This window comes from Cyanistes caeruleus, chromosome 5, assembly GCF_971803275.1.
Source record: "Cyanistes caeruleus chromosome 5, bCyaCae1.hap1.1, whole genome shotgun sequence".
NCBI lineage: Eukaryota > Metazoa > Chordata > Aves > Passeriformes > Paridae > Cyanistes > Cyanistes caeruleus.
Genome location: NC_141705.1, coordinates 14,371,151 through 14,398,342, shown reverse-complemented (window position 1 = coordinate 14,398,342; position 27,192 = coordinate 14,371,151). Strand labels below are relative to the sequence as shown.

Genomic DNA, 27,192 nt, shown 5'->3' with positions numbered 1-27,192 from the left:
TATGATATTTAGAATAGGATGTCAACATGCACTTTGAAGTATTTAAGACAAGTGTGTGACTGATGGATTCCAAACTGATGGATTTTTTGCTGGAAATTCTGCCCTTCAAGCTGGTGGCCTGGTTGTCTTAGTAGAGGGGTGAAGACACAAGGCCTTTGTGTGCTGTTCCCTGACCCCAGCATTAAGGGGTGGAACTGTATGGAATGCAACCTTTCTAAAAAATGGTCACTGATTACTTACTTATTTTTAGAGCTACAATTCTACTGAACCATTATTTAACTTCCAATAACTCTTATATAGATTGTATTCAGCATATCCTCAGGTAAGACTCTTGAGCAAAATTTTTTCTGCCAACCATGGCAGTGAACAGTTCTGGGATTTGAAGGGAGTATTCCCATTGTAGAGGTACTTGAATATGCATTGGCATAACTTCTTTGTTTATTGTTGTAAAGGAGTTTGAACTGTTGCTCTAACTGTTGCTTATCTATTTTGTAGATAAATGCTTGTTTTGTGAACAAGTAGAGGATCCTAGAATGGTAATCCAACACCTTCCTTGAGCTCTAACGTTTATTTGGAAAAAATTTAAGAAGGAGTCAGTCAATGATTTTGTGCTGTAAATTCCTTTGCATTCAAGAGCACAGTGGAGAAAAACTGTTTAAGAGGACTTTGCCATGCTGTTGATTACTTGCTGCTCTTATAGGTTGGCTGTTAATTGTACGTGTGTCGTTTATTTTTACTAACACCCCTAGGAGTCCTCAGGGAATATTGAGTATCACAGAATGATAAAATAGTATTTACTGAGCATTTAAAACAAGAAGGGAATGATTACTTATTTAATGAGGATCTAAATTAGTGTGTTGGAGAATATAGAATACTGTGATATAGTCAGATGATACTTGAATTTGTACTCTAAGCACCATTACTCTCCCAAAAATTTCGTGAAGACTGAATGGCGTATTCCTGCAGTCGTCTTATTGTCATCTGCATCTTTAAGGTCATGACAGATTAAAGATAATGTCATTGTAATCTTGACATGCTAACTGTTGGGATTAAATTAATCAGTTCTACTGACTCTTTCAGTCTGAATATTGAACTTTATTTTGTGTGTGTTGTTAGTATTATTGTCACATAGTTGTAGGCAGAAGAATCTTCTGATGATTCATCCTCTGTGGTCTTCCCCCTTTCTACAGGGATATGAATATATAAGCATACTCATGCTCTTTCTAGGTTACTTGCTTTCTTCCCCATTTGTTTCGTATTTTTAATCCTCTTGGGTCTTGAGTTCAGTGAAGTAAATGAAAATGTTGCCATAGGTTAACACTGGCTTATTGGATTGTTTCCTAAACATGTATTCTCATACCAGATATCATTCCTTATATGTATGGCAGTGATAGGAATATAAATATGATATAGAAACACAAAAACAGTAAATCTTGCTTTATTTACTTAATAGGAATCTAATAGTTGAATAAATGTTTGCCTGTTCATACTAGAGCATTAGTGCTAGAGCTCTAGTAATTGTGTTTTAATGCAAAAAAAAAAAAAAAGTTTTTTTTTTTTCTGTGTACATTTGACATTAGCCTAATTTAGATCTTTGTTATAACCTTCTATTCCTGGTCCTTGCTTATTCTCATATTTCAGAAATATTGGCATTATTTTGCTACTGCATTTTTGACTAAATGTGCTCTTAAAGGCAATTTCTGATAATGATTGGTGTGACTCATATCTTCAGGTCTTGATGAACAGAAAACTGGCAAGAAAAAACCCTTCTGGCCTGTTTTGAGTTTTCTCAGACATTGTAAGGGTTTTGTGAGCCTCTTAGTTTTTTCCTTCTCCGTATAGGTAAATAAATATTTGGATTATTTTTTTTCTGTAGTTAATTTGTATTTTTTTTACAAATATCATGTCAACAAGAGATTTTTAAGTGTATTCTAATTTGATGTTGATTGTATTTTATAGTTTTGAATATATAGTATTATTTTCTTCACAATACAAACTTTTGTATTATTTATGATTGTACCACTATTTTCTCCATTACTTTTTTTGTGGGCCTTCTTTCTTTATTTCTTTCCCTTTCTATGCCCACCGTTTGTTTTTTTTTTTCCTCTCAAAAGGAGACCTTAAATTGCTGCTAAATTTCTACTGACAGAATGTAAATGCCTTGCTTCAGTAGTTTGCCTAGGTTAGTTGTGTATTCTTTCAGCCATATATAGTAAAAGCTTAGTATTAGGTCAACGGTGTATTTGGTTTGATTTCATAAATCCACAGAATACCAACTGAAGAAATAAATTTTCAAAGTTCTGTTGAAAGGAATGATTCTGTAAATGTGCATTCTTAGTATAAGTTTAACTTTTTTTTCTGTATGCAAGAAAGTATTCTTCCCATATTAGAGTTCCTGTAATCCCTTATCCTGAAACTGATGTACAGTGGCAGAAATGTTGTCACACATGGGAGCCCCCTGTGGGATTCTGCACGGTGCAGATTTCTATTCCCTCCCAAAAAGTTGGTCTGGGATCACGGTGTTCTTTACCTGGGGAGGACCCTTGTTTTGGAAATTAATGCTTTTTAAAAATACTAAGATCTTCAGGTACAGATAGTGTCACCTAGATTTGTGTCAGTTTGAGCATGCTAATGTTACCTCTTTCAAATCTATGTAATATTTTGTAACAGGACTGTTAGAGTATTTCTGAAATCAAAGCAAATATGCACCTTGCTTCTTTTTGCATAAATTAGTAGATTTTGCCACCTCCTGTTATTATGTTGAAACTGACTGGAGTGCTTGTCAATCCAAATCCATGAACACTGTTAGCATTCATTGATTTAAAAAGTGTTGAACTGTATTTCATACTTCTGGGTTAACATAAAGTTTGTTGCTGTTAAAAATGACAACTTATTTGATATTGTTCTGTTTTAGACATCCTTAGCTACACGTTTTGCTCAAGAAACATTTGGAAAACAATACAAACAAACCATAGGATTGGACTTCTTCTTGAAAAGGATATTATTGCCAGGTAAGAGAATAAAAGCCAACACTGGAAGGCAGGGTGGCAGCAAGACTTGCAGGAACAGATTCTTCAGAGTAATGTGTACTAAATAAGCTTAGTGCAGTGATTTTTATGGCAAAGTAAATTAGGTTGTTTGGAGAATATTTTGTTTATACGTTCTTGCCAGGTGTCAAAGAGTTATGCATTTGCAACTTACATCTCTAAGTAAAACAGTGAATTCAAATAAAAGGAATGCTATCTATATTGATGAATTTTGTTATTCCTGCTGGAGTGCATTCACTTTCTATTTGGATAGTATAACACACAACAATGAAACGGAACTTTAAACATATTAATTGAAAAAGTGAATGTATTTTGAAAGAAATATATATATTTTTTAATGAAATACACAACTCATATTTGAGTTGTGAGAGAAGCATAGTGCGGCTGTGGGCTCACAGTGCTCTAATATGTGAATGCTGTTTTATGCAAGGCAGCATGAAATTGCTGGCATTTAATAGACCACTAAAATTTAGGGTCCCTTGGCAGTCATAAAAATACAGTTTGAGCATTCAAGATGTTTCACTTCATGATGGCAAAGAAACTATTTAGATGCCAGTTGAAGCACACTGCATGGAAAATGCAAAAAAATAATTAAAAATAAATAATTGCTGGTTAAGTTTCTCTGAACAATTGTGGTTTACAGTACATCTTTTTTCTGATTTGTGTGTGTTCATATTCTAAGTATGCAAGTATTTAATTAAAAATATTTACTTCTGGGTTCAGAAATCAGAAGTCAAAAAAAGTTTGTGTAATTATTAAAAGGTGTCGTGAGATCTGCTAAAGTTGATGCAAGTTCTGTAGTTATGTCTTCTTTTGAAGGGTGGGGTGGAAAGCAAATTCTGAAACTAAGTATTTTTTCTGTAACCTGAAGTTAAAGAAAATATATGCAGTTATTGAACTTTTTTTAAAAAAATATTGAAAATAATTTCTTGATTATGTTTATATATTTTCTTAAGTGAAACAGAATAATCTTTTCAGACTATTCCTGTGTTCACTATTTTGGTTTGGCCATTTTGCTGTATTTTTTTAGTATTTAGTATGTACTTTTTTTAGTAGAGTGATAAAGTACCAAATTCCAGTTCTCCAGTATTCCAGTATTTCTCCATAAAATCAACAGAATAATTTTTTATTGTCCTGCTCCTGCCTCTAAAAATACCAGTGTGTTACTTAACAGCAGTACTTTCAAGTGGAATGTGTACACAAATCATGCAGTGTGCACGCTGAGAACTTGTATTTTGCAAGTTTTTTTTCCAGCTGTTAAGCATACAGATGCTATTAGTACATTAGTGGGATTATAAATATTCTTGTTGAGTAGAAAATTTGGAAAATTATCAACTATTACTTCATTCATTTTTGTTCATAGTTTATTTTGTGTGTGAATTTCATTCATTCATAGTTTATTTTGTAATAGAATCAGAATGCAGGTAAAAGCACCCAAAAGTCTGTACATCTGTTTTCCTCAAAACAGTAGCATTTATATTCATATTCAGGAAGAAACATTTTTCTGTAGGTTGTCATTCTGGTTTTGCCTATGCCTATATGTGTATGTAGGTATATGTGGATATTTGCAGATCTGCTATGTTTACTTGAAAGTTTAATTCATACCATTGCACAGAAATTGTGTGTATCAGTAGGGAAAAGGACTTGGCTTCTCTTATTCAGTATGAGGATCGCTAAACAAATATGGTTCAGTAGTTGATTTTTTTCTTCAATATAAGTTGTCAATCAGTAAAGATTCCAGGAGTTAAAATGATGGATTTCTAGAATTGCACTGAAGTTTACATTTCAATTTACAATTGAAATACATTACAACTTATAAAATAAAGTGCTGTTTTCTGTTTTTTTATTTATTTTTTTTATTTTTTAGGATAAAAGTGGCATTTATCTCCAGTTGTTTTAGTAACTAATGCAGTTTTGCAGCGAAAATAGTAAATATTTTGCATGGTAAAACAACACAGTTTCATACAAATCAGAAATCCTTTGATAAATTTTGAACAATGTGTTCAACGTGGTTCAACATGTGTCTAGTGTTCAACATGACAAATTCACTTCATGCAGTTTGTTCAAAATACAAATCAGTTTCATTATATTTATTGATGCAGAATCTTGTATAGTCTGGATGCAACCATGATATGGATTTTAGTGCTTAAATAGTGTGTCTGCTAGTCAGAGAGTCTGCTGATAGAGACTCTTAAGAGCCATTAGTTGGATACTTTTTGGGAGGTTGTGGGTGCAGTTCAGTAAACAGAATTCTTCTGTTAAAAAGATTTTTTTTAAGTCGTTGGTGTAAAAAGTGGTCAGACTTGTGTTTTTGGTTCCATCTTGAGTGTGCAGCACTTTAGGTAAGGTTAACCAGTACACCAAGTATCCTCCTGCAGGGTCACTGCTGCTGCAGCCCAGTGGCTTCAGTTCATACCAGAAGTGATCTACACACCTGCACTGTATTTCATGTATTTCAGCTTTGCACTTGTGTGCATTTACTGCACTGTAAAGTTCTGGGGTTTTTATCCTTATTAGTGTATTACACGTTATTTTGATGGGGTTCTTCAGTTATTTTTACTGGTGTGTTAAGACTGTTTCTAAGAACTGTCTTTTATTATATGTATGGTTTCTTTTTGTTATGTTGTAAGACTCTAGTTTTTATGTTCCTGTTAAATTGAAAAAATAAAAGATTTCAAACTTTTTGCAGAAACTTTGTGTGCTACTATCCCAGTTGTTAATTAAATGCTTGCTAGGTAAATTGCCTGCAGTTTTTCCTTTTGTCAGAATAATCCTAGCATCATTCTTTCTCCTCCACAATCAATGTAAGCACAAAGAAAATATTACAGAACCTAACTGAGAAAAAGGGAAAATGAGCCATTTTGCACAGGAGGTGATGAGCATGAATTTCATAGTTAGTGAGGTCCTAATTATGGAGGCATTCACCTTAAATGAACTTACCAATTTTTTTTTTTCCTTGTTTCTTTTTTCTGTTGTTCATGAAAGAGAGTAAATAATTTGTAATAGGAGATTGGAGATTGTTTTGTTGGGCAATCATAGTTAGACCATTCAGTGTAACTTACTGCACTAAAATTTCTCAGGTTGTTCCATGCAGTTGTCCAGATACTAAGGCCAATATGCTGTGCATAGTTATTTCCTTAGGAGGTAAAATCAAGTTGAAGCTTTTTAGAGCACTTGAACCTTTAGAAAGGTTGGTTTTTTTTTTTGACTTTCCAGTAGAACACATAGGGATAGAATGTTGCAACATGGTGAGCCTTTGAGCCTGCATAGTTTGTTTACTCACTGAGGATGTATAGTCTTTTCAGACTGTGGATGCACTAGTTTACTCATGCCAGATGCTTTTTGGAAGACTTTCCTGCATTGTTTGCAATCATTTATGGTCTAAGACTTAAAAATAATTAATTAATGCATAGAATATGAACTATCAAAACAAGTAAACTTTTTGTTGATTATAAAAAGTTGCCTTTATTGAACTGGGGTGTTTATGATGTGTTTTCTAAGCTCCATGTAGAAGTTCTCTTGGTATTACATAAAACTTAGTGTAGCTTAATAGTACTGTTTCATATTCATCTCTGTATTTTTGGGACCAAGGTACTAGGTTTGGGAATCTGCTTTTAACCAGATTAAAGCAAGGTGCATTGTAAAAATATGATGTATATTTAATACCACATGAATAGCATATATTCAGCTATATAGCTATTAATTTGCTGGTTATTTTCATCTGGTCCTGTGAGACATTTCCATGGAGCACATTGCTTTGTGTAACCAATGTGAGCATATCAGTTATAAATTTACAGCTGAATGGATCATGTGCTGTAAAATCAGATTGTCAACTACATAAAATAGTTGAATTAAGAACATGTTTTTCTTAGCAAGCCAAAATAATGTATTCATTTTCACTCAATTTGCAATTGTTGTGATGTGAAATTTGTTGCATTTTTTAGATCCAGGAGTAAAATGAATAGGCAGTTGTGATTATTTGTGAGTATGTAATATTTGTATTAACATGTAAGTGTCACGTGAGTTATATGTGGATTGGAAAGAATTTTCAGTACTTTGTTAGAGTTTGGTGCTACCAGGTAATCAGTACAGTTCTGGAAACAGTTCTTATCATGCAAAATGTGAGAAATTATACTTTAATATGTTTTTATGTATATGGTACCATACCTTTGTGTGTATTTTTGATCTGTGAGTTGCTGAGTCTTGTCTTACAGAATAAATATGACTTGTAGGATATTAAATGTTCTGTATTTACACTGATTTTTTGGTTAGTTTTGTTTTTAAAAACCTGTTAACAGTTTCAACATAGTTTAAAAACAGAATAGAAAGGAAGGTCTATTCTTGGTGTAGATTCTTTCAAGATGAAATTATGTAAATTGTGTCCAATCTGGCTTCATGCCTTAAGGTGGTGAGTGGAGGAAGTAAATCATAGTGTGCATCCTCAACTAAGATGTGTGTCAGTATTTCCATTTTTTTACCCTGTCAGCTCAGTAATTTTGTAACTGTATACTACTATCAGCATCACTACCAAAATGAAGTTATCATGAAGATTTTCCTTGCTTCTTTATCTGTAAAGAAGGTTTGGAGAGGGAGTGAGGAAGGGACACACAGTATGAAATAATGTGGATAAGTTGGCATTAATTGTGTTACCTCTCAGTTCCAAGTACCATGCTGTAGAACATTCTTTCTGAAATTTTACATGTTTTTTCAGTGGAAAATGTTATATAATTTCTAGTCAGGTGTGTTATAATTTATGCTATTTTAAATATTTTCTCTTAATATTAGATATGTTAATAACTAGTTATAATTTTACTGTATCTTAATGACTTAGCTGGACACAAATGACTTTTTTCCCAGATGATAAAATAATTTTTGCTTCAAAATTTAGTTCCTATTTCTTGTATACTTGTTAAAAGCTATAGTTGTTGAATGTATTTGTATCTAAATTTTCCAGGTTACACAATATCTGTGTAATTTTTTTTCCAGGAAATTTGAATGTTACTCTTCAAGTGTGGGATGTAGGGGGACAAACGATGGGAGGCAAAATGCTGGATAAATATATTTATGGAGCTCAGGTACAGTATAAATGCTGATAATTGTATCCATAGCAATGATATAAAATTAATTGAAACGTTCTTAAAATTCTACATACATACATTATATATAGCTTTTAGTTGATTGTTTCATAAATCTCAAAAATGTTGAATGTCTGTTCAATCTAAACTTAATTGATTTTAATAGGCAACTTTAATTTTGGTGTGTAGCTAATTTTTTAGAGCTGACATAACAAGCAAAGCAAGTGTGTGCATTTATAGAACTGAGTAACTTCCAAGAACAGATGGTTGTTTCCAGGCTTTGTGTCTTGAGTTAGGAAAAGCAATCACAGTAAATAGTAAAGGCTATTTGGATTTCCACATGGTAGATAGAGTGGCTGCTTTCAGAACAGCTGCCTCCTGGGGGGAAAAGGTAGAAGGAGGAAATTAAGAGCAATCCTACGCTATTAAAGTCATACATGCAACTGGGGTTATAAGAGGGCAAACAAAAGGAGACAACCAGGTAGCTAAATATTTTTGCAGAACTCCTGTCCAGTGAAAATTAAATTTAATCTTCAGGTTAACTAAGCAATTTAAAGTGGATGGTAGGATTAAGATCTAAGTATTATAACTGTATCTTGAGTCATGAGATGATTTAGGAGTATATATTATAAATGCCAAGCTTCTTTGCATGAGTGATCCTAAAATGTACTCCGTTCCTTAATTGGGAGTTTGTAATGAGAACAATAGGCATAAAATGTGCTATTAGATAATGTTATACAACACAGGAATGGCTAATGAAAGAGATTGGGATATATTAGTTAATTAAAGAGAAACTTGTCAATGTAACATTTTGTCACTTGGCTGTTGCATCTGTTTTATAGCATTTTTTTAAAAAATAAAAACAGATTTGTTTACCTGTTAGAGATCTACCAAGCAATAGGAGAAAGTGGCTTCCATGACAGAGGGAATTTGATGAATCACAAATTGTTGCCATATGTCCAAAGTAGATTTAATGAATGAAATAAAAGGCTATTAGTTTTGTCTGCATTGAAGAATAATAAATTGAAAATTCGGTGAAAAATCTTAGGAGTTTCTTACCAAAAATAGCAGGTCAAAAAATTAATACCAGCGCCCAAAAGTGCATAAATAGTTGATATCAATAAGACTAAAATTTTGTTTTATTTTTGAGTCATCCAGAACATACTTCCTATGTCCAATCCCTTTGTCTTTAATTCCTTCAGTCCTCATTTTAACCCTACTTTTTTTTGATGGACTAGTGATTTTTCTCTCACAGTGTTGGCATGTATTCCCAGAGTGTATTCCTAAGAGGCTTCTTATCATCAAAGTTGGGTTCTAACACACTTTTATATTGGCTTTGTAACAGTGCCTGTTAAAGATGCATAAAACTGCCTCTATTTTCATTTATTCATGAAATGCCGTGAGTAGTTTGGAAAGGCACTGCTTTCAGTTTATTTCTAAGCATAGCAGAAATAAATGCAGCTTATTTCATGTTGAATATCTGTAGCTTTTCATAAGAGGAAAGGCAAAGTAGAACAAGTAGGAGTATTTATAAAGGAAGATTCTTTTAAATATGGATAAAAATTCCTGTGACTAGACAGCAAAACAGCAAGAAATTAATTAGGAAGAGGTAGTATGGAGTTGGTGAGGGTAAAATGTGTGCAGCCAGCTTGCTTGCTGTCTGTGGTTAGATGGTTAGTTCTGTGGAGAGGGGAGCAGTGGATGTAATATATCTTCACTGCAACAGGGCCTTTGACATAATCTCCCATATTATTATTACAATATGTAGAGATACATGTGGAATGACTAGACCATAAATTTACTGATGGATTTAAAGGTGTATAGATCAATGTCTTACTGATGCCTGATTATAAGTTTTATTTCTTAAGGGTTGATACTGGGGTTGTGTCTTTTGCTAATTCTTTTAACAATGGAACAAAATTATGTTTGTAAGTTAATGAATAGCACCAAAGTGGGGAGGAATGGTCATTGTGCTGGAGGGTAGGGCTGCTGCTGAGAGACTGTGACCAACTGAAGGAGTGGGCCAACAGAAACCTTACGAGGTTTGGCTGATTACAGATGCCAAGTCCTGTGCCTGGTATAGAATGATCCTATGCAGCTGCAAACCAACTGGAGAACGTGCAGTGGGGGGCTACAAAGGTGATTAATGGTCTGGAGCATCTCTCCTATGAGGAAAGGCTGAGAGCTATGACTGTTCAGCCTGGAGAATAGAAGGCTAATCAATATGTATACATCCATGCAGAAAGGATTCAAGGAAGAGAGAACCAGGCTTTTTTTCTGTGGTGTCTATTGAAAGGACCAGAGCAATGGGCACAAACTGAAATACAGGATTCCTTCTGAACACCAGGAAATATGTTTTCTACTGTGAGGGTGACTGAGAACTGGCACAAGTTGACCAGAAAGGTTGTAGAATTTCCATCCTCAGAGACACTCAAAAGCTATCTGGACATGGTACTGGGCAGTTGGGTTAGGGTGACAGTGCTTTGAACAGGAGCATTGAACCAAATGACTTCTAGAGGTCCCTTCCAACCTCAGTCATTCTGTGAAATGGCTTTGGAGGAAAAAGCTCTTGGATGGTTGTCTTACTGAGGTAAAAAGCAGTTGAATAAGAGTTTGCAATGCACCCTTGCAACAGTAAAAGCAAATTGAGTACTGAGCTGTGTTAGTAAGAATGAAGTAGTCAAATCAAGGAAAGTGAATATCATGCTGTCCTCCCTAATTTGCCCTAAACTAGGACAGGTATATGTGTGGAATTGTTTGTAGCATACCTACAGTAGGGATTATGCATTTATCCAGTATTTGCAGATGTCCATAGCCTAATTTCCATCTATTTGATCATTGTGAGATTCAGAAATCAAAAGTGGCAGAATTCTTATTTTTGTGCTCAGAAATCTATGTGTATGGTAGGCCTACTTCTAAAATCCTATGGCCAGCTGGAGATAGAAGTTTTAGAGAATCTAAAGCAACCAAAAAGATTATGGTCTACAGTTCACCTGATCGTGGTTGAAATTTGACCAGGATATCAAGAGTAAGTGGAGCATCCATCTATACTTCATGTCAAAAAATTGCCACTGGAGGTTTCCTTCTCTCTAATGAGAGCTGAAACAATTCTCTAGGATAGATCTTTTGGTTAGGTTACTGTTGAGATGCCATATTTTGATTTAGATCCCCTATTTCTTGTGCCGTGCTTTAGAATAAGAATGGCAGATTTGAGCGTGAGAGTTTGCATAATTTGCTTACATGGTTGCAGTTGGAGAAGTTGCATTTCACTTGCTGTCTTGGCATAGTTGCTTTCCTCCTGCCCATTTTTTCTCTGATGTTGCTCATTTAGAACAATGTAGTTGCTGCATCCCATCTTGGTAGCTGAATTTCAGTGGTGAGGCAGAACTCTGCAAGCTGTAGAGAAAAAAGTTTTGATCTTTATAATTAAAGGTACTAATAATTGACACTGACTGAAAGCTGTTTAAAATTACCACATTCATCTCAGAATTGAGGGATGCTGAGAGTAATTGTGTTGTCAGTTGCCACAGCTGTACTGATAGAAAGTAATCATTCAGTTATGGCTACTTAATCACATGTATCTGAGTGCCCACATCCTCAGTATCAGCAAAGACATCAGTGGTTAAGTATATGTGGACTGTAAACTGCTTTAGTTTGCAAAAAACTGTGTTTTCATCTGCACATTTCTGCAACAATTAAGTTTCTCCTTAATAAATTAATATTCTGTGACTAAAATAAGTACTCTAGAATTTTGGCCTGACTTATTTAATAATAATAATGATGGAAATTTGAAAGTCAGTTTAGTTCCTTGATGTAAAAGTCAGTCCTAGGATGAGGGTAGCTGTGGATAAATGAAGAAGAAAACATAAGTTTTTAATTACTGTTTTCTCTAGCTTCCTTTTATTGTGACAAATCTTGACATAAACTTGACACCTCTTAAATTTTGTTTATCGGTATGAATATATTGCCTGGTTAAAACATTTCTATACTAGCAGTTCAATTTTGAAATAACAGTGGTGCTGTTTGCGTGGTAAATCTTTCAGAATCACTCCCATGTCTTACCTGTAATTGCTGCCTCTACACACATATCTAGTTTAAATTATCTTTAAGATCTGGCATATGCTACATCATAAATTGGCTTGTTAATAAGAGTACTGCAGACTCTACCTTCTCCAGGGAGCAGCAAATAATTTCTGCAATATTCTTAGTTTCCAGTGACCTATTTTTGAAAATGCTCTATAATTTCAAAACAAAAAGCACTCACATATGCACTAATGTAGGCAAAATGTCTCTCTTACTGGAGTGCAATTATGCAGCCAGGGACTATTTGCCACGTTGCTGAAGACTAGAGAATCAATGTGCTGTTCTTGGCATGTTGTCTACCATGTGTTTCAAACTTTTTTCATGGCAGGGAAATATTTGTGTAAAGACGCCAGTGTTAATTTTCCTCCTTAATTCCTCTCACATAATAGGGAAACAATAGTGTTTATTCTGTCATCTTGGTCTGAGCTCCATATACTGTAGATTTATGTAAAATATGGTGTATTTTTCTTGAAAGTAATTATTGGGTTTCTGTTAAATAAAAAAAAAAAAGGTAAAATAAATTTTAGCCATGGAGTTATGAATAATTCTTCATTAATTATCTATATCACTCTAAATTGCAGAGTGCTGTTGTAGTGAAAATCTAAGCAGAAAGTATTCTTTATGTCCTGGATGCCATGCTGCCTTTTTTTGCATCTCTGTGATTTACACCTGCCGTCTTTGTTTCTTAAGTGTGGCAAATATTGACAAGACTGAAAAAATGGTTAAGAAAAGAATGTTCTTTAAAAGCAGTGTTTCAAATTGTACAGAAAAGGACCAAAAAGATATTAGGTCAGCTCTAGTTGCAAACTTTGTTAAATGATTTCTTTCATTGTAAATCCACTTTCATCCAAAGGGGTAGGTAGGCTACAATTGTCTAGAGGATATGAAGCAGAGTAGAATTTTGAAGAATTGGTTAGGAAGAGTTGGTTAGCCTTAAATGCTCACACTTAAATATTTTTTCTCCATCTAACTCTAATTAGTGCTGAACTCTAATTAGTGCTGAAGATGGTTTAGATAATCTGCTCCTTTGCAAGCTGGTGAGAGAACTTGACAGCTGGTGAAAGAAGCATTGCTGTGTGCTTTTTCCCATTTACAACTTTCAGCTTTATGGCTGGCATTTTTTTTTTTTACTCTTTTCCATACCTATCCTTTACATTGAGTTTCTTTTCCACTGAGCATTTAATAACACAAGTATGTCCTTCCTAGAGCAAAACCTAGATTGTGAGACAGTTACATACATGCCCAGGCATTTGGGTAGCTATAAAAATAGGAGAAATTAACTGAAATTAACTTAGAGATGCAAGATATTAAGGAATAAATTGCACCAAAATTGGAAGTGGATGTTTAATATTAGATTTGACTGATGAAGAAAGAAAGATAGCAAGGGGAAAGTTGGATGTCATAATTCTTAATTTCCTTTGAAGGAACTGATGGGAGCTGCTCCTCAGAAATTAACAGCAACTATATAAATATAACGAACAAAAACTCAAGTTTGCCAAAGAGTTGGTAACATTGGAGGAAACAAGATAGATTTTTATTGCTGTCATAAGAAAGTAGGAGTTAGAGAGATCTCAATAGGTTCTGTTGCCCTTCTGCAAAGCTATCAATGTGTAATTTTAGCAACCTTCAAAAATTTTTCAGTGTTGGTGACTGTTATAGGTGGTCTATAAAGAGCTTTGCTATTCTTATAGTCTCAATAGTTTTTTTTTTTGTTTGTTTGCTTGTTTCTAGTATGTACCCTTGCTGTAATCTTGCTGTGAGTTCAACCTATTGCTGCATGTCATATTGATCACAGATTTGTAAGAAAGCTCAGGGTGGAAGGATGTCAGGAGGTCAGTAGTAAAACACTCTAAGGAGGGTCACCTGAGAGGTAGAACTAGGCTGCTCAAGGATTTACAAAGTTCCTGCTTGTAAACTTCTAAGGATGGAAACTGAGCAACCTCTGGTTAGGCTGAAATATATGGGACTCCTTTTTGAGTTCTCACCGTGTCTTCAGGTTCTCTTTTGAAAGTTTAAAGCTCGCCAATACTTCTTACTCAGCTTCTACAGCACTGTAGGAATGGAATCTGGCCTTTATCCCCAAAACACGTCAGAAACATGACAATGTGCAGAGATATAAAATTGAGCTGCCTTTTTTTTTTTTTCTAGAAAAGGGAACATTGAAACTGCAACTAATATTAGTTAAAATAAAAGTCCTTCTCCAGTGTGATTTTTATCTTCCTATTAGTGTGAAATGCTGTTTTGGGTTTATCAGAAAGCATATGCAGTTTGTACTATTTCTTATATAACTAATTGTGCTCTTGACTGTGTTGCCTTTATTTTTTCTCAAACATGGATTTGGAGCACATGAAATGCGGGAGAAATACTGTAATAATGTGTATAGTATAGAAATTTATAATTCCTTTAACTGACCCTCAAAAGATATGATGCCATTATTTGTTAGTGCTCTGTTTTATGACAATAATAATTAAGACTGATGCAAATATTACCATGTTAAATTCTTTTACAATCTGTAACATTTTAAACATGTCTTTTTATTTAGGGTATTCTCTTGGTTTATGATATTACCAATGGCCAGAGTTTTGAAAATTTGGAAGACTGGTATAATGTGGTAAAAAAAGTGAATGAAGAATCAGAAACACAGCCACTTGTGGCCTTGGTTGGAAATAAAAGTAAGTTACTAATATTTACATATTAATTGAAGCTCTGGAAGTGGTTTGCTATTAAAGAAATGGCATAAGGTATTTAGCAAATGCAACTAAGTACTATCTTATGTGTTTTTGCTGTGTACAGATGACATATTTGGGTGTACTTCAGGATTCTGGCTCTGAGCAGATAGGATATCTTATGGGATTTGCTGCATCATGCTTTGCCTAGCCTGCAGCCTCTCTCCCTGTGTCTTCTTTGCTTGGAAAGCAGCAGACAGGAGTAGAGAGATCACTTGCCTGTGTTTGAATTTGCTAGGGCCCCAGGATATAGCCATGGCATGTGTCTGGAATGGAGAACCGGGGAGCATTTCTGCATGTAGTAAAAGGTATATTTCATGGTTCTGTATGTTAAGAGACTGCTGCATTAACTACTGAGATATGTTTAAAAAATTAGACTATGTGTTAGGGATAATACTTAAGAGTTGCTTATCAGATTTTTTTTTAATGTTATCTGTGGTTGTGCACATCAGGTGACTTACTTTGTGTTGTTTTGGGATTTTTTTTTAACCTCCTATTTGTGATCATGTAAGTGTGACAGAACGGTTTTCTTCTGACTACCAAAATATATCACTTTGTACAATCATCACTTAGATAGTTCCTTAATTAGATGGATTTCAAATTTCCCCATTTCCAGCTAAAAAATCTTACACAAACATCCTTATTAGCATATCTGATGTCTTGATCCTGGCTTTCTTATCCCTTTTTCTGTTGAAGATGATAAAAGCAACATATAAAAATTTTAGAAACTAAGTGGTAGAAGCAGATATATAATTTCTAAACAGTATTAACACTTTTATTTGAACAACAGAAAAAGATTTTATTTTTTCACTCTCCAAATAATTTGTTTCTATGTTACAGTGACCATGTCATGAACAAATCTGAGAAAAGGACCTTATCCAGCAAGTTAGAATTGTTTAAAATCATTTGAAAACAATGTCGAGACAACACTTTCTTTCAGAATCATTAATTGTAGTAGTGCTACAGTGATGCTGTAACATTTTATGACATTAATTATGAAAGACTAATTTCCTGTGAAGAAAACAGAGAAGGTCTTAGAGCTACAATATATAAACAGCACTTCTGAAAGTGTAACACTGCAGTCTTGTACTCTAGCAGACCAGAGTCAATAATGCAGATTCTTGAAATTCAAATGAAAAATATTTTTCACTTGTTTCTATTTTGCCCAAAAATTTGACTTCCTAGCTGGAGTTCTGCAAATCTTACGTATTTGCAGTAAGATAGACTGTAACATTAGCATTGAAAAGTGTTCCTTTGCTGAACTGGCACAATAGATGTGGAAAATGATACATTGGTTTTGATTTGGAGGCTTTCTATTTCCAGTTTGCTTGTCACATATACATGCCCGCAAATCTTTAATATCCAAATGTTTCCTTGGGAGCACCTGGAAATAGAATCTGGTTTCCTAGATGAGTTTTCAGATAAAGGCTGACACTGACTAGTGAAAGGGCTTTAATTTTATGAAAATAGCAGCTGAAGGAACTGTGCTTGCTGCCTTGTTTTCCTTCAGAAGCTATGCATAAAGAAAAGCAGCAAAATACTGATTTCATGTGATGCTAAGGATGTTTGTTGCTGTTGCACATGTTGAGCATGCAGGGGATACTGTTCACAGAGGGATTTTTTTTGCTTCATTTTTATTTAAGCATGATAAAAATTAGACTTTGAAAGTATATTGTTTTTCTGAATTCTACAGTAGGATAAGAATATCTAGAAGGCCTTTCACCACAATACTAAAACATTAATAGTCTGTGAGGGGAAACTCTAGTCAGGCTCATGTTGTTATATAAATAGAAAAGGTGTTCATATGGAAGAATGGTGTTGACGCTCACATATTATGAAGAGATAAAACTACTGGTATTAGCAAATTATTAAGGAGGAATCACTCTGTTCAACTTCTTTACTTAGTAAGTGATAAAACACTCGTACACAATGCAAGAGCAATAACAGGTTAAGAGCCAGGAAAAGCCATTTGATGAATTGATGAACTTACTTGACCTCATGCATCCTTCAGGAGAAATACCCCAGTGAGTGGTTTCTGTCTCAGGATTGTACTTGTTTTTTTTTGACCTGTACATGTCTTTTAGGAAAATATCCAGGTAAGCTCACTGGAAGACTAGAAATGTCAATATCCACAGCCAAGTTATTCTAACATTTAACTTCCTTTCTGATATAAGCTTTTAAAATTTGCCAAGAATGCAGTAATTTTCATTCATAGCAACTGGAAAGCTTTGGGCCAGTATTTAGATGCCTTGATAAGACTTTGGAAGCTCAGCCTCTGTTTTGGAACTTTGGCTTAGTTACTTGGGCTGTCCTTTGTCTGTTTTCTCTTACTAATACTGTCTAAAAGACATGCGTATTTTTTCCATTTTGGGGGGAGATATACCTGGATTCTCTCAAGGAATAAAGCTATAACTTGGAAGAAAACAGAAATATTTTTCTACACAATATGATACAGAAAATTGTGCCCTTGAATTCTATGAAATGAAGATAATTTCGCTGGGTAATTTTGTCATTGAAAGCAAATTATTTGATACATAGCAGTATATGGTGCATAATTGTTTACTACTGCTAAGTCATGTGGTTTTATAGATAATTTATTAGTGGTTTCTTGTATCAATTTGTAGTCATTCTGTTAAATGTTAAGTTTGCAGGGATTTCTCTAGTATTCCACAAAACTTGAGGAAATTGTTCAGTGCTGATTTAAATGAACCAGTGCTTGTTTTCACTGTTCTGGTTTATTGTGTATTGCAGTAGATTAGTAGTATGAACACAATAAGCTGCTGTGTCTATTTAAAGCGTGATAATTAACTTCAGAGTGGTGTCAAGCTATTAAAATGTCCTGTTGTGATTGTAAGAGGTTAAAATTTACTCATGAAACTTTGGAAACGTAATTTGTACTTCAAAAGCTCCGATCAGTTCCTGGTATCTCATCCGTCAGAGATTTATTTGAAAATAGCAGAGCAGTATGACTTGACACCTAAATTGTGGAATTCTGGACCTTCCCACCTCTCTTTTTTATTTCCTGTGGGTTTTACTTTTTTTTTTTTTTGGTTATTCAGTAGTAGCTAAAATGAAAGACTGTCATTGCCCACTAATTTATTAAAAATTATTGGGAGAGCAGGAGCTTCAGAGATGCAGATTTCCATTGTAAAACCAGTACTTTATTGAAGCTGGGTTCCTTCTGTGTGCTTAGTTTCAGTTTTCATTCTTTTTTCCTTCCTGTACCCTTTTTCTTTTTTTCCATAGCCTGTCCTTCACATTTGCTTTGCACTGCTAATTGGGGAGTAAACCTTACTGTTAATTTTAACTTTTGTTTTAGAGTTTTGATGCAGTATCTCAAAACTTTTGTATATATGTGGCTGTCAAATACTTTGATTTGTATGGTATAAATGAAACTGTAGTTATCAAGTGAATGAATTGTGTTTTGTGCACTTAGAATCTCTACTTAAGTTAGGTATTGATAAAGTTCAGTGATCACAATGGATCTTCTAGTCATTAAGTGTGAATTAGAGAGAGTTTACCATGTTTCGTATGATTGATATGTTTTCTTCCTTTCTACCTTGACTCCCTTATATATTTTCTTTTGCACTAATCTATAAGGAGTCTCCTCAAGTGTCATACCAGCATTTTCAGTGGATATATTGTAAACAAAAATTAACCCAAGTTGCATGGGAGCTATACTCATTTTGATTTATAGCTACCAAGATGGTCTTAGGGCGGTGGTTATCTGTAGCTTATAAAGGGGGTAGGAATTATCAGGTACTGGTGTATAGTGGCTAGATGAATGATTTCTGTTCTTAGAGATATTAACCAGATCCACTCCTCAATAAAGACTAATAACTCAGATTTTTAAACAATCTTCATGACAGATGAGGGCACAAAGGAGAATGCATCAACACTAATTAAGAATGTTGACCGTTTGTTCCTCTTAGCCATGATTAATTGATCTTGGAGTGCTATCTCTGAACAGGAAGTGGTATGCTGTTACATTGTGAAGTTTAAAGGTTACATTTTAGTGTACCCTTTAACTTGCCCTTACATACAACATAAAATATTTTTACCTATCTTATCTGTGCACAGAAAGAAACATTTTCCAGCCCAGATACAAATTAACATTTGGTGTACTGTGTACCAAGGTGAATCTGGCTGGTCATGGATCTTGTTCAGTCTGCTTTTTGACTCTGTTGCTGCATTATATACTTAGTCTGCCTCGTTGTACTCAGAAAATTTCTTCATTAATGCTCACTTTGATAATCTGTTTTATTTAAATTCAGAGCTATGCATTCATTCTCTTGTCTCTCCCAACCTCCTCTTGTTTTCTGTTCTTGTTTCCCGTGGGCTTGCCCTTTTAAGGTCCTTCACCTGTAATGAAGACAAGTGTTGAGGAGTTGATGCAAAGACCCCTGTTCTTTAGAGTCTTATGCCTGATTAAACTAAAGTTCCTGTATGCCTGACAGCAGGTCTGGTCACCTGAGCCTTACACATGCTCTTGGAATTGGAGGGTAAATTACTTACATGCAGAGACTCCCTTAAAAAGAAAACCTTGTCCTGTGCTACAGTCAATTTACAAACTCATTTGAATAAATGTAAAATGATACTCTGCTTTAAAAAATATGTGTAGAATATTTGTCGCAACCAGCTTGTATGATTAATAGAAAATTGCAGTCTTGTGGATTTATTTGCTTCAATGGCCAGGTAACTTTATTAAAAATTACTTTTAACAAGAAACTTAAATTAATGGAAGGGAAAACCAGAGGTGAAAATGATCTTTTATCCACCATAATAATATAATTCCAGCCCATGTCTCAATGTGCTCTGTATTACTTTAGCCGTGGGAGCAACCTAGAAGCACACACATTTTTGAGTGCGAAAATAACCTTGCTTGTCTGAGAAAGTATCTGTCTTGCAAGATTTTAATCCTAAATCATGCTTAGCTTGACATTAATAATGCTGGGTACCATCTATGCTGAAGAGATCTATTTAATTGTCTGTTAAATTGCCATGTGGACAAGTGTGCTAAACTGTGATTAGAGTTTGAACCTCAAGTGCTATTCTTTGGAAAAGATCTGAATTTACAGAACATTATACAGAACAAAAGAAGGAAGCTTTATTGCTCTTGTGTAGTATTTACCTTGCCATACTGTATTGTCTGAAGGGAAAACACCTGGCAGGAAAGAAAGGATCTGTGCGTATATATTCCATTTTGGCTCCAGTCTTCATGTGACTTGCTGTGATAAATGTGTCTGTTGCAAAGGGTTGCAAATCAGCCCATGTTTTACACTGAGCCTTCTTTCAGAATCCTTCATAAAATGATCTCTAGGATGAGAAGGCAGTGGACACAGAAGCTGATAAGTAACGTGGTTAAAGGCAAATTTTTAGACTTTTGGATTTTCTTAGTGTGGTAGCCATTATTGAAGCTTGTATACACTGTATTTTTAGATGGTGAATCCTTTCTCTCATGCTGCTCAAAAGATAATTAATAATCCTTATCAAATGCCTGTATTAAGTCCAGATAGTATTGGTTAGTAGTGAGCTTGCTTTTTCATTTGTGTTCTGCTGCAGTATGGGGTTCATTACAGAGTAGAAGCTGAGCAATATACACAACTTGCACATAGAAGATATGTTACTGTTGTACTGCTTGTCTGAGTTTGAGATCTGTACAGCTAGACAGAGCCCTGCCAACAGGGCAGATGTAGTTCTATGAAAATCAATGAATTTGCATTCATTTGAACCAGGGAAATTTAGATCTGTGCAAACTATTTGCAGAAAATAATGTTTTCTCATTTGGGTCATACAGTGCTAAAAACAAGGAAGTGAGAATAGTCATGAACTATTCCAACTAATAAACAGTTCTTATGCTACAATTTTTTAATGTTAGTAACAATGAAAAAACTGTTTTCTTCTTCCTACATGTAAAATCTTGAGGCTTCACTTGAGGTTTTTTGTGCACTTGAGTTTTGCCTGCTATGACTAACCAAGAACCACAACCAAGTTCAAGGACCCAGTAGACAGTTGTTAGTGTAGTTGGAACTCAAACACCAGTGCTGCAGAAATGCCAGTAAATAATATATTCTCATTCCCTAGCAGTTATGCTTAAATTGACAAAAATCTGTAGAGATGTCATTGAAAAATGCAAATAGAAGTAAACCATTTAAATACAAAGGTTAGAACAGTATATGTATCATATTTTTATAATAATACACAAATGAAATGCTGAGAGATCTCTTCTGTTTCCTTGGATTTTGTCTGTGGTTTATTTAGTGATGTAGACATACGCCCAATAAAAAAGATGCTGCATAAACTATAGTTCAGGCTGAATGTGCTTCTGTTTTTGGTTTAGGTAGAAATGTTTTTTCTGGCTGCGTCCTTCATACTTAGGTCTTCTTACAACAAATGGAAAGCCCTTAATTGTACCTAAGGGAATAGTTAATCTACGGTGGACATATGGTGGACAAAAGCTGAGTCTAGTAAATGAAAAAAATTATAAACAGAAAATGTGTGAATGTCTGCACAGTCTGAGAGTCATGGGAGATACTGTGCTGTTGGATTGGAGCTTATTTTAGGTTAATTTGCTATTCTTTTCTATTAGTATATTAATAGAAGTCAGTGGAGCATAATATACAGTTTTAAAACCTAGTCAAATTCATGTCTGTTTTATTGGATTGAAAAAAATCACCTGTTTTTAAAACAGGGCAGAATTTCTTTTCTTTGCCAGTTGCTCCTATGTTTGCCACCTGACAAATGCAATTTTGATTTCATTAGTGGAGGCAAACTCTCTGAAATTTTTAAAAGTTATAACGTTTGATTGGGGGTAGTTAATCAGTGTTAACCCTGAGCAGCTCTTGGGCTTTATGGATTCAAGCATTATATGTGGTTGCACTGCTCCAGCAAAAGGTTAAGTATTAATGGAAAATGTTCACAGCTCTTTTACTCAAAGAAAACATGTTACTTGTAAGTTTTCTTTTGATTTTACTTTTACAGTTACATTGAATGTCTTCATTCATTTAGCCATCCATAAAGCAAATATTGTTGCACATGCAGTGGATAATAAGTCTTTTTAGGACTACTTGTGTGGTATGTCACAGATCATTAACTGCAAGTAACCACCTGACTTGAGGGAAGTCTGGAAGCATCATTACAGTGAAGTAAGCTTTTATTCCTGTATCACTGCAGCACATTGATTTGTAGGAATGTCTCCATTAGCTACTGTGGAAATATATTCTCATATATTATTATTGAAGGAAGTTGATGAGAGAGGATAACCAAATTTTGAGTGTGAATAGGGCATTACTACTAGGATTTTGGACAAAATAGAGAAAAAGACAAATGCTATTGTAGCATTATTTTCTATTTAAAAGCTAGATAAATCAGTAAATAATCTTTTTGTAAAGCTTCAGAGTTTCAGAGTCAGACTTATAAAAATAGTAAGAGTTGTTCTGTGTTTATGTGTGCTCTGCAATTACAAGTGAAATGCATGTAGTAGTTGAATATATTTAATACTCTGAATGGGCAGAAAATGTGGAAGAGAAATTTATTCCTAATCAGCAGGGAAAACTTCAGCTCTTTCTTTTGATTTCAGTGAACAAAAAATTAAAAAAAAGAAATAAAGAAAAAAAAAAGACTTTTATTGGAAGTAAGCAGTCATTATTCCAGCTCAATTTAGGGAATGAAGGATAGTCTATGCTAATATAGGGAATGATAATGGATATCCTTCACTGTGCAAGCAGATTTAAGAACAAAGAAGAAAAATTACAGGGAATGCATCGTGTGTCTGTTTTTAAGCTGTGTAATTGTCATGACACATCATGTTTATCAGGATTTTGCAAGAGAAGTGGAAATGAGTGGTACCATTTTGAGTTTAGGCCACAGTTACAGCTCTATTCGTAAGACACTGGGTTTATGATGCCCATTTCAGTACAGGAACATGTACTTTGCTAAATGTGTGGCTTTTTTGATAGAGCTTTAAGCATATTAATCACTTACGATCATAAGTTCCTCATTGTTCCAGTATCTGGGAAGGTATCTCTTGATCAAGTACCAATTCTGCTGCAGGTTCTTTCTACATTCTACTTTGGAGTATTTCATCATTTTTTTGAGGGGAAAAATGGTGTTTGAAAAAAAGAAAAAAAGTCATTACTTATGTGTGTGTAATATGAGACTGTGAATTTGTTACCATGGGAGTAATTACTAAACCACTATCAAACAGAGCACTGAGATAAGCCTTTTAGTTAAATGCAGAGAGTATTTTTATTTACACTCTGTGTTCCCAGCCCTTGTGGTTTGGAGGATACTTTCAAAATATGCTTGTTTTCGAAGGAGAGATCTAAGACTTAGCATTAAGTTCAGTTAAAAATCAATGAAGATATACTGAAATGTGTTGGTTAAGGACGGTGGAGTACAGTGATGATGAATGGTAAATTAGTAGTCTATTTACTTAAAATAGGGTTGTAAAAGAGGAGGCCTTTATCTACATTGCATGTAGTTTCTATTTCAAAATACTGAGTTCCCTATGAATTTTTCAATATTTTAATATTTTTTTGTTTTTTAACTCTATTTTTTTTCCAGAAGTAGTGCTTAAGATAAAAATTTTTGTTGTTTACATGGGTGTAAATTTAGAGCACATTTAGTGAGCTACTCCAAATTTACTCTGATGTTTTCATGCTAGGCCCTAGTTTACAATATTCTTCCGGATTACCTTTTTTAATCTGTATAATATGAGGGTTTTCTTTAGTTGCAAATAATGTCCAATATATTTACCTAATTATGTGTGATAACAGGAATATACCATAGTGGTATAATACTAATATATGATGGTAGAATTCATTAAAGTTTTGAAATATGTGTGCAGAAAGAGGAATAACATTAACTCTTTCTGACTTTGACTGGAGAACTCAATCATACCTAGGTCATACCATTTAAGAGCTGCCATCAGGACTATTGCTTTTTGTTTCATATGCTAAACAAAAAGTAACTAAAAAAAGCTACAGCCGAAATAGTTGAATGGAACACAGTAAAATGTCTCGGGAAAGGCTTGCTTTGGAAAAATCGAGGGATATAATCATGATGTGTATTGAGGACAACTTGAAATTGTTGAATTTTGCAACCAAGCATTTTTTTTTGTGGTAGATAATTTACCATGAAGGCTGGAAAAAACAAGGTTTGTACAGATAGCACACCTTTGATACTATGGACAGAAAGAGAGACCCTTAGTTCCTAAAACCTTACTTTAAATATTTACAGGAGACTTTGGAAAGTAATCCGGTGTAGGCATGCAGGAGAAAGCAGTGTATAGGTGTTGTTGGTCATACTGTTAAGTTGAACTGTTTCAAAAATATTTTTATATTCTGTGCATAACATAGAAAATGGTGGCATTTTGGAGTCTACTTCTTAATCTCCCTCCAAAAGCATTGTGGAAAAGCTTGACCCATTTCGTTTTGGAGATGCTTCTGCGTTGTCTCATGGAATGTGCATTTTTATGCTTCTGTTCATTCTTCATTCTCCTACAGGCTTTGCTCCTGATGCTATAGGTTGAAAAGCTGGTTTAATTTTTGTTTTATTGTTCCCATTATATCTTCCATGATGTAGGTCTGTCTTCCTCATAGGTCTGTGATAGGACTTGGTAAAAGTAATGCACCATGGATGCTGTCCAGCTGGCAAATCTAAACTTGGGAGAAAATAACAGTGTAATGCAAGCAAAAAAATCCCTCTCACAAGGCACCATAGTGATCTTTCTGAATCAAACTGTTTGGTTCTCTTGGTGGAGATATTTTTTAGTCTGGTTGTATTGCAATTCTGTGAGGTTGAAAATGGTTCAATGTGAAGAGTACTGACAGTACTTTCCCAGTAGTATTCGGTGCTGCTTTAAATAAAATATTTAGAAAGCACTATATGAATGAGTTCTAAAACCTTTTATTTCTTAAGTTGTCTCAAGCTGCACAGTAGAAGTAAAGGAAACAATATAAGTAACGAATAAAGAGGAGTCATTGTGGAAATCTCTATTGCCAGCTAATATACTGCCTAATTAATAATTTAGCCATTTTATTGGGCTGGCTTCTTAAAGTACATGTGTTAAGATGACCTGCTTTTACACTGTAAGTTTTGCAGTTTTATTTTGGGAATGGTGTATACAAAAGTTTGTTAGAGAATGGTTACTGGTCTAGTTGCATGTTTCAGTGGTTGATCACTAGGGCAATAATGCTGGTTTCTGAGCACAGCCTAAACTTTTTCCAGCTGCTTTATAGTGATATCTTGAAGCTTAAAATGTAATCTATATGGGTAAGCCACAAAAGCCACTATATATTAAAGCAGACTCTGACAGTAAATCAAAATTGAACAGCTGGCAACACTACTAAAGTCATAAACTTATTTATTAAAAAAACTAAACAGAAGAATTATATTAAAAAGAGAGGAATATGTTCTACAGACCAGTGGATATAGCTTAAAACCTGGAAAGTGGTGCAGATTAAGGGCCCAATTTATGAACATCTGTTCTGGCAGTTTCTGTGAGATTCTCATGTTCTTTACAATAAAAGTGTGAAACATGTTTTTCCCCCCATACTAATCATGCTTTTCTGCAGTTCATAAAACTTGCATTGAGCCTTATGCAACTGGGCCTGTCTGCTTTACACACTTGCAGAGTAATTACTATTCATGCAAGAGTACTATAGCAACGTCACAATCCCACCATATACACTTACTCTCACTTGTTCCAAGCAGTCTCGTTGCCTTCAAAAGCACTGAAACAAGACTTCAGTTTCCTTCATATTTTTAAGCTTAGAGCATGGCAACAAACTAATAATGGAAGCAGGGCACTGGAGAGCAAACTGGACAGAAAAATATCTTGTATATTGTTTCTCTAAAATTGAAGCATACTTAGAGATTCACTGTTTTGATCTTTCAGAGTCAACAAAACAACAGTTAACTCCCCTTGTCTCTTAATTTTTAAATAATTGATCACAGATTATTTTGATTGTGATGTTTACATGGAATAGTACCCTACTCTTTTTGTCGTATTGACAGATATATGAGGATAAGCTTTAAGATCTGATTTGCTTTGAGAGGGAACAGAAAACTCATGAGTTTAAAACTGACTGTCTAGTTCCATTGTCAGTGGTACTGTCTGGCTTTTGACATTAGTGTGACCAAGATTTGTTTCAGTGATTTTAGCCACAAGCCTTTTTTCCATAATCAGGCTTGGTCTGCACAGCACAGGTCATAATATTTTGTTCTATACCTCTTTCTTCATGTCCAGTAATTCAGACTGAACTATAGATAATTTTGAAAGGCTATCTGATTTTCTGTAAAGCAGTAGGCTGCTAACATCCTAAGCTCTGCTGCCATTAGTAAACAAAGCCTGGTTCTTGACAGTCTGTGATTAGGAAACGAATGTGTAGAAGGAATACTGAGCAAACGTGCAGTAAAACTGCTTTCCTTGTCCTGAACAGATTATATTGCTTTATTGATGGAAGTAGTTATTTTTCATTTGAATGCTTTATTTTCATTTGAATTTGATTACTTTCACTTTGTTATGCCTTATTTATTAGGTTGCAAAACCACATGCTTTTGCAGTTGTTTAATCTGAGGGGAACACTTCCAGCTAAGAATTCTCAGGACAGGAAAATTTCTCTGTACCTATTGAGAGCTACCTTCTCATACATTTAGGGTCATACTAACTGACACTAGGGAAAAGAAATTATATCTGATATCCTTTGGACAAAGAAATGTCTTGTAGTAGCAAAACATTTTCTGTTTCTATGCCATCCATTTTGGAGCATTTTATAGCATGGGTGGATCTCTGTCATGTTTATAGTGTGTATCCATTTCTAAAGTTGCTTGGCCAACTTTTTCTCCAGCTCACTTGTGGAATATTAAGAAGCTGTATGTTTCAGCAAAATGTATATTGGTCATTGATAGTTCCTTCTGTCTTTCCACTGAGTGATGCTCTTATGATTAATTTGTAGTGCTGAGGACAGTACAATTAGGAAATAAAACAAAAAGTGACTAAAAATAATTTCGCTGTTCTGGAAATGAAGTTTCCTTTCTGTTCTTTCTAATACAAAACATGGAACTGGCGCACTCTGAATCATTTTATCTGCAAGTGGTGTACAGTATATTAATGTCAGTTCTTAAAGCACTTTTTATTTTTAATAGACGGGTCAGAAACATTAATGCTATATCATTGTGTTTACCTGTGGTGAATTTTTTTTCTGCTTTTGATTTGTTAAAGTGTACAAATGTAATTTATATGCATTACCTGCATAA

At 34.4% G+C, this 27,192-nt stretch overlaps 1 protein-coding gene across 4 annotated transcripts in view; it reads left to right on the top strand.

Annotated features, from left to right (window-relative positions):
• RAB28 (RAB28, member RAS oncogene family) overlaps nucleotides 1-27,192 on the top strand; it is a 60,962-nt gene that overhangs the window by 4,551 nt on the left and 29,219 nt on the right. For all 4 annotated transcript variants that reach the window (XR_002863955.2, XR_015286700.1, XM_086888399.1 and 1 more), the window contains exons 3-5: nucleotides 2,915-3,011; nucleotides 8,034-8,122; nucleotides 14,748-14,877. Coding sequence is in view for 2 of the 4 variants with exons in the window: in XM_086888399.1 (XP_086744525.1) it covers nucleotides 2,915-3,011; nucleotides 8,034-8,122; nucleotides 14,748-14,877 (316 nt within the window). In the remaining 2 variants the exon portion in view is untranslated. The remainder of the gene's footprint in view (nucleotides 1-2,914; nucleotides 3,012-8,033; nucleotides 8,123-14,747; nucleotides 14,878-27,192) is intronic.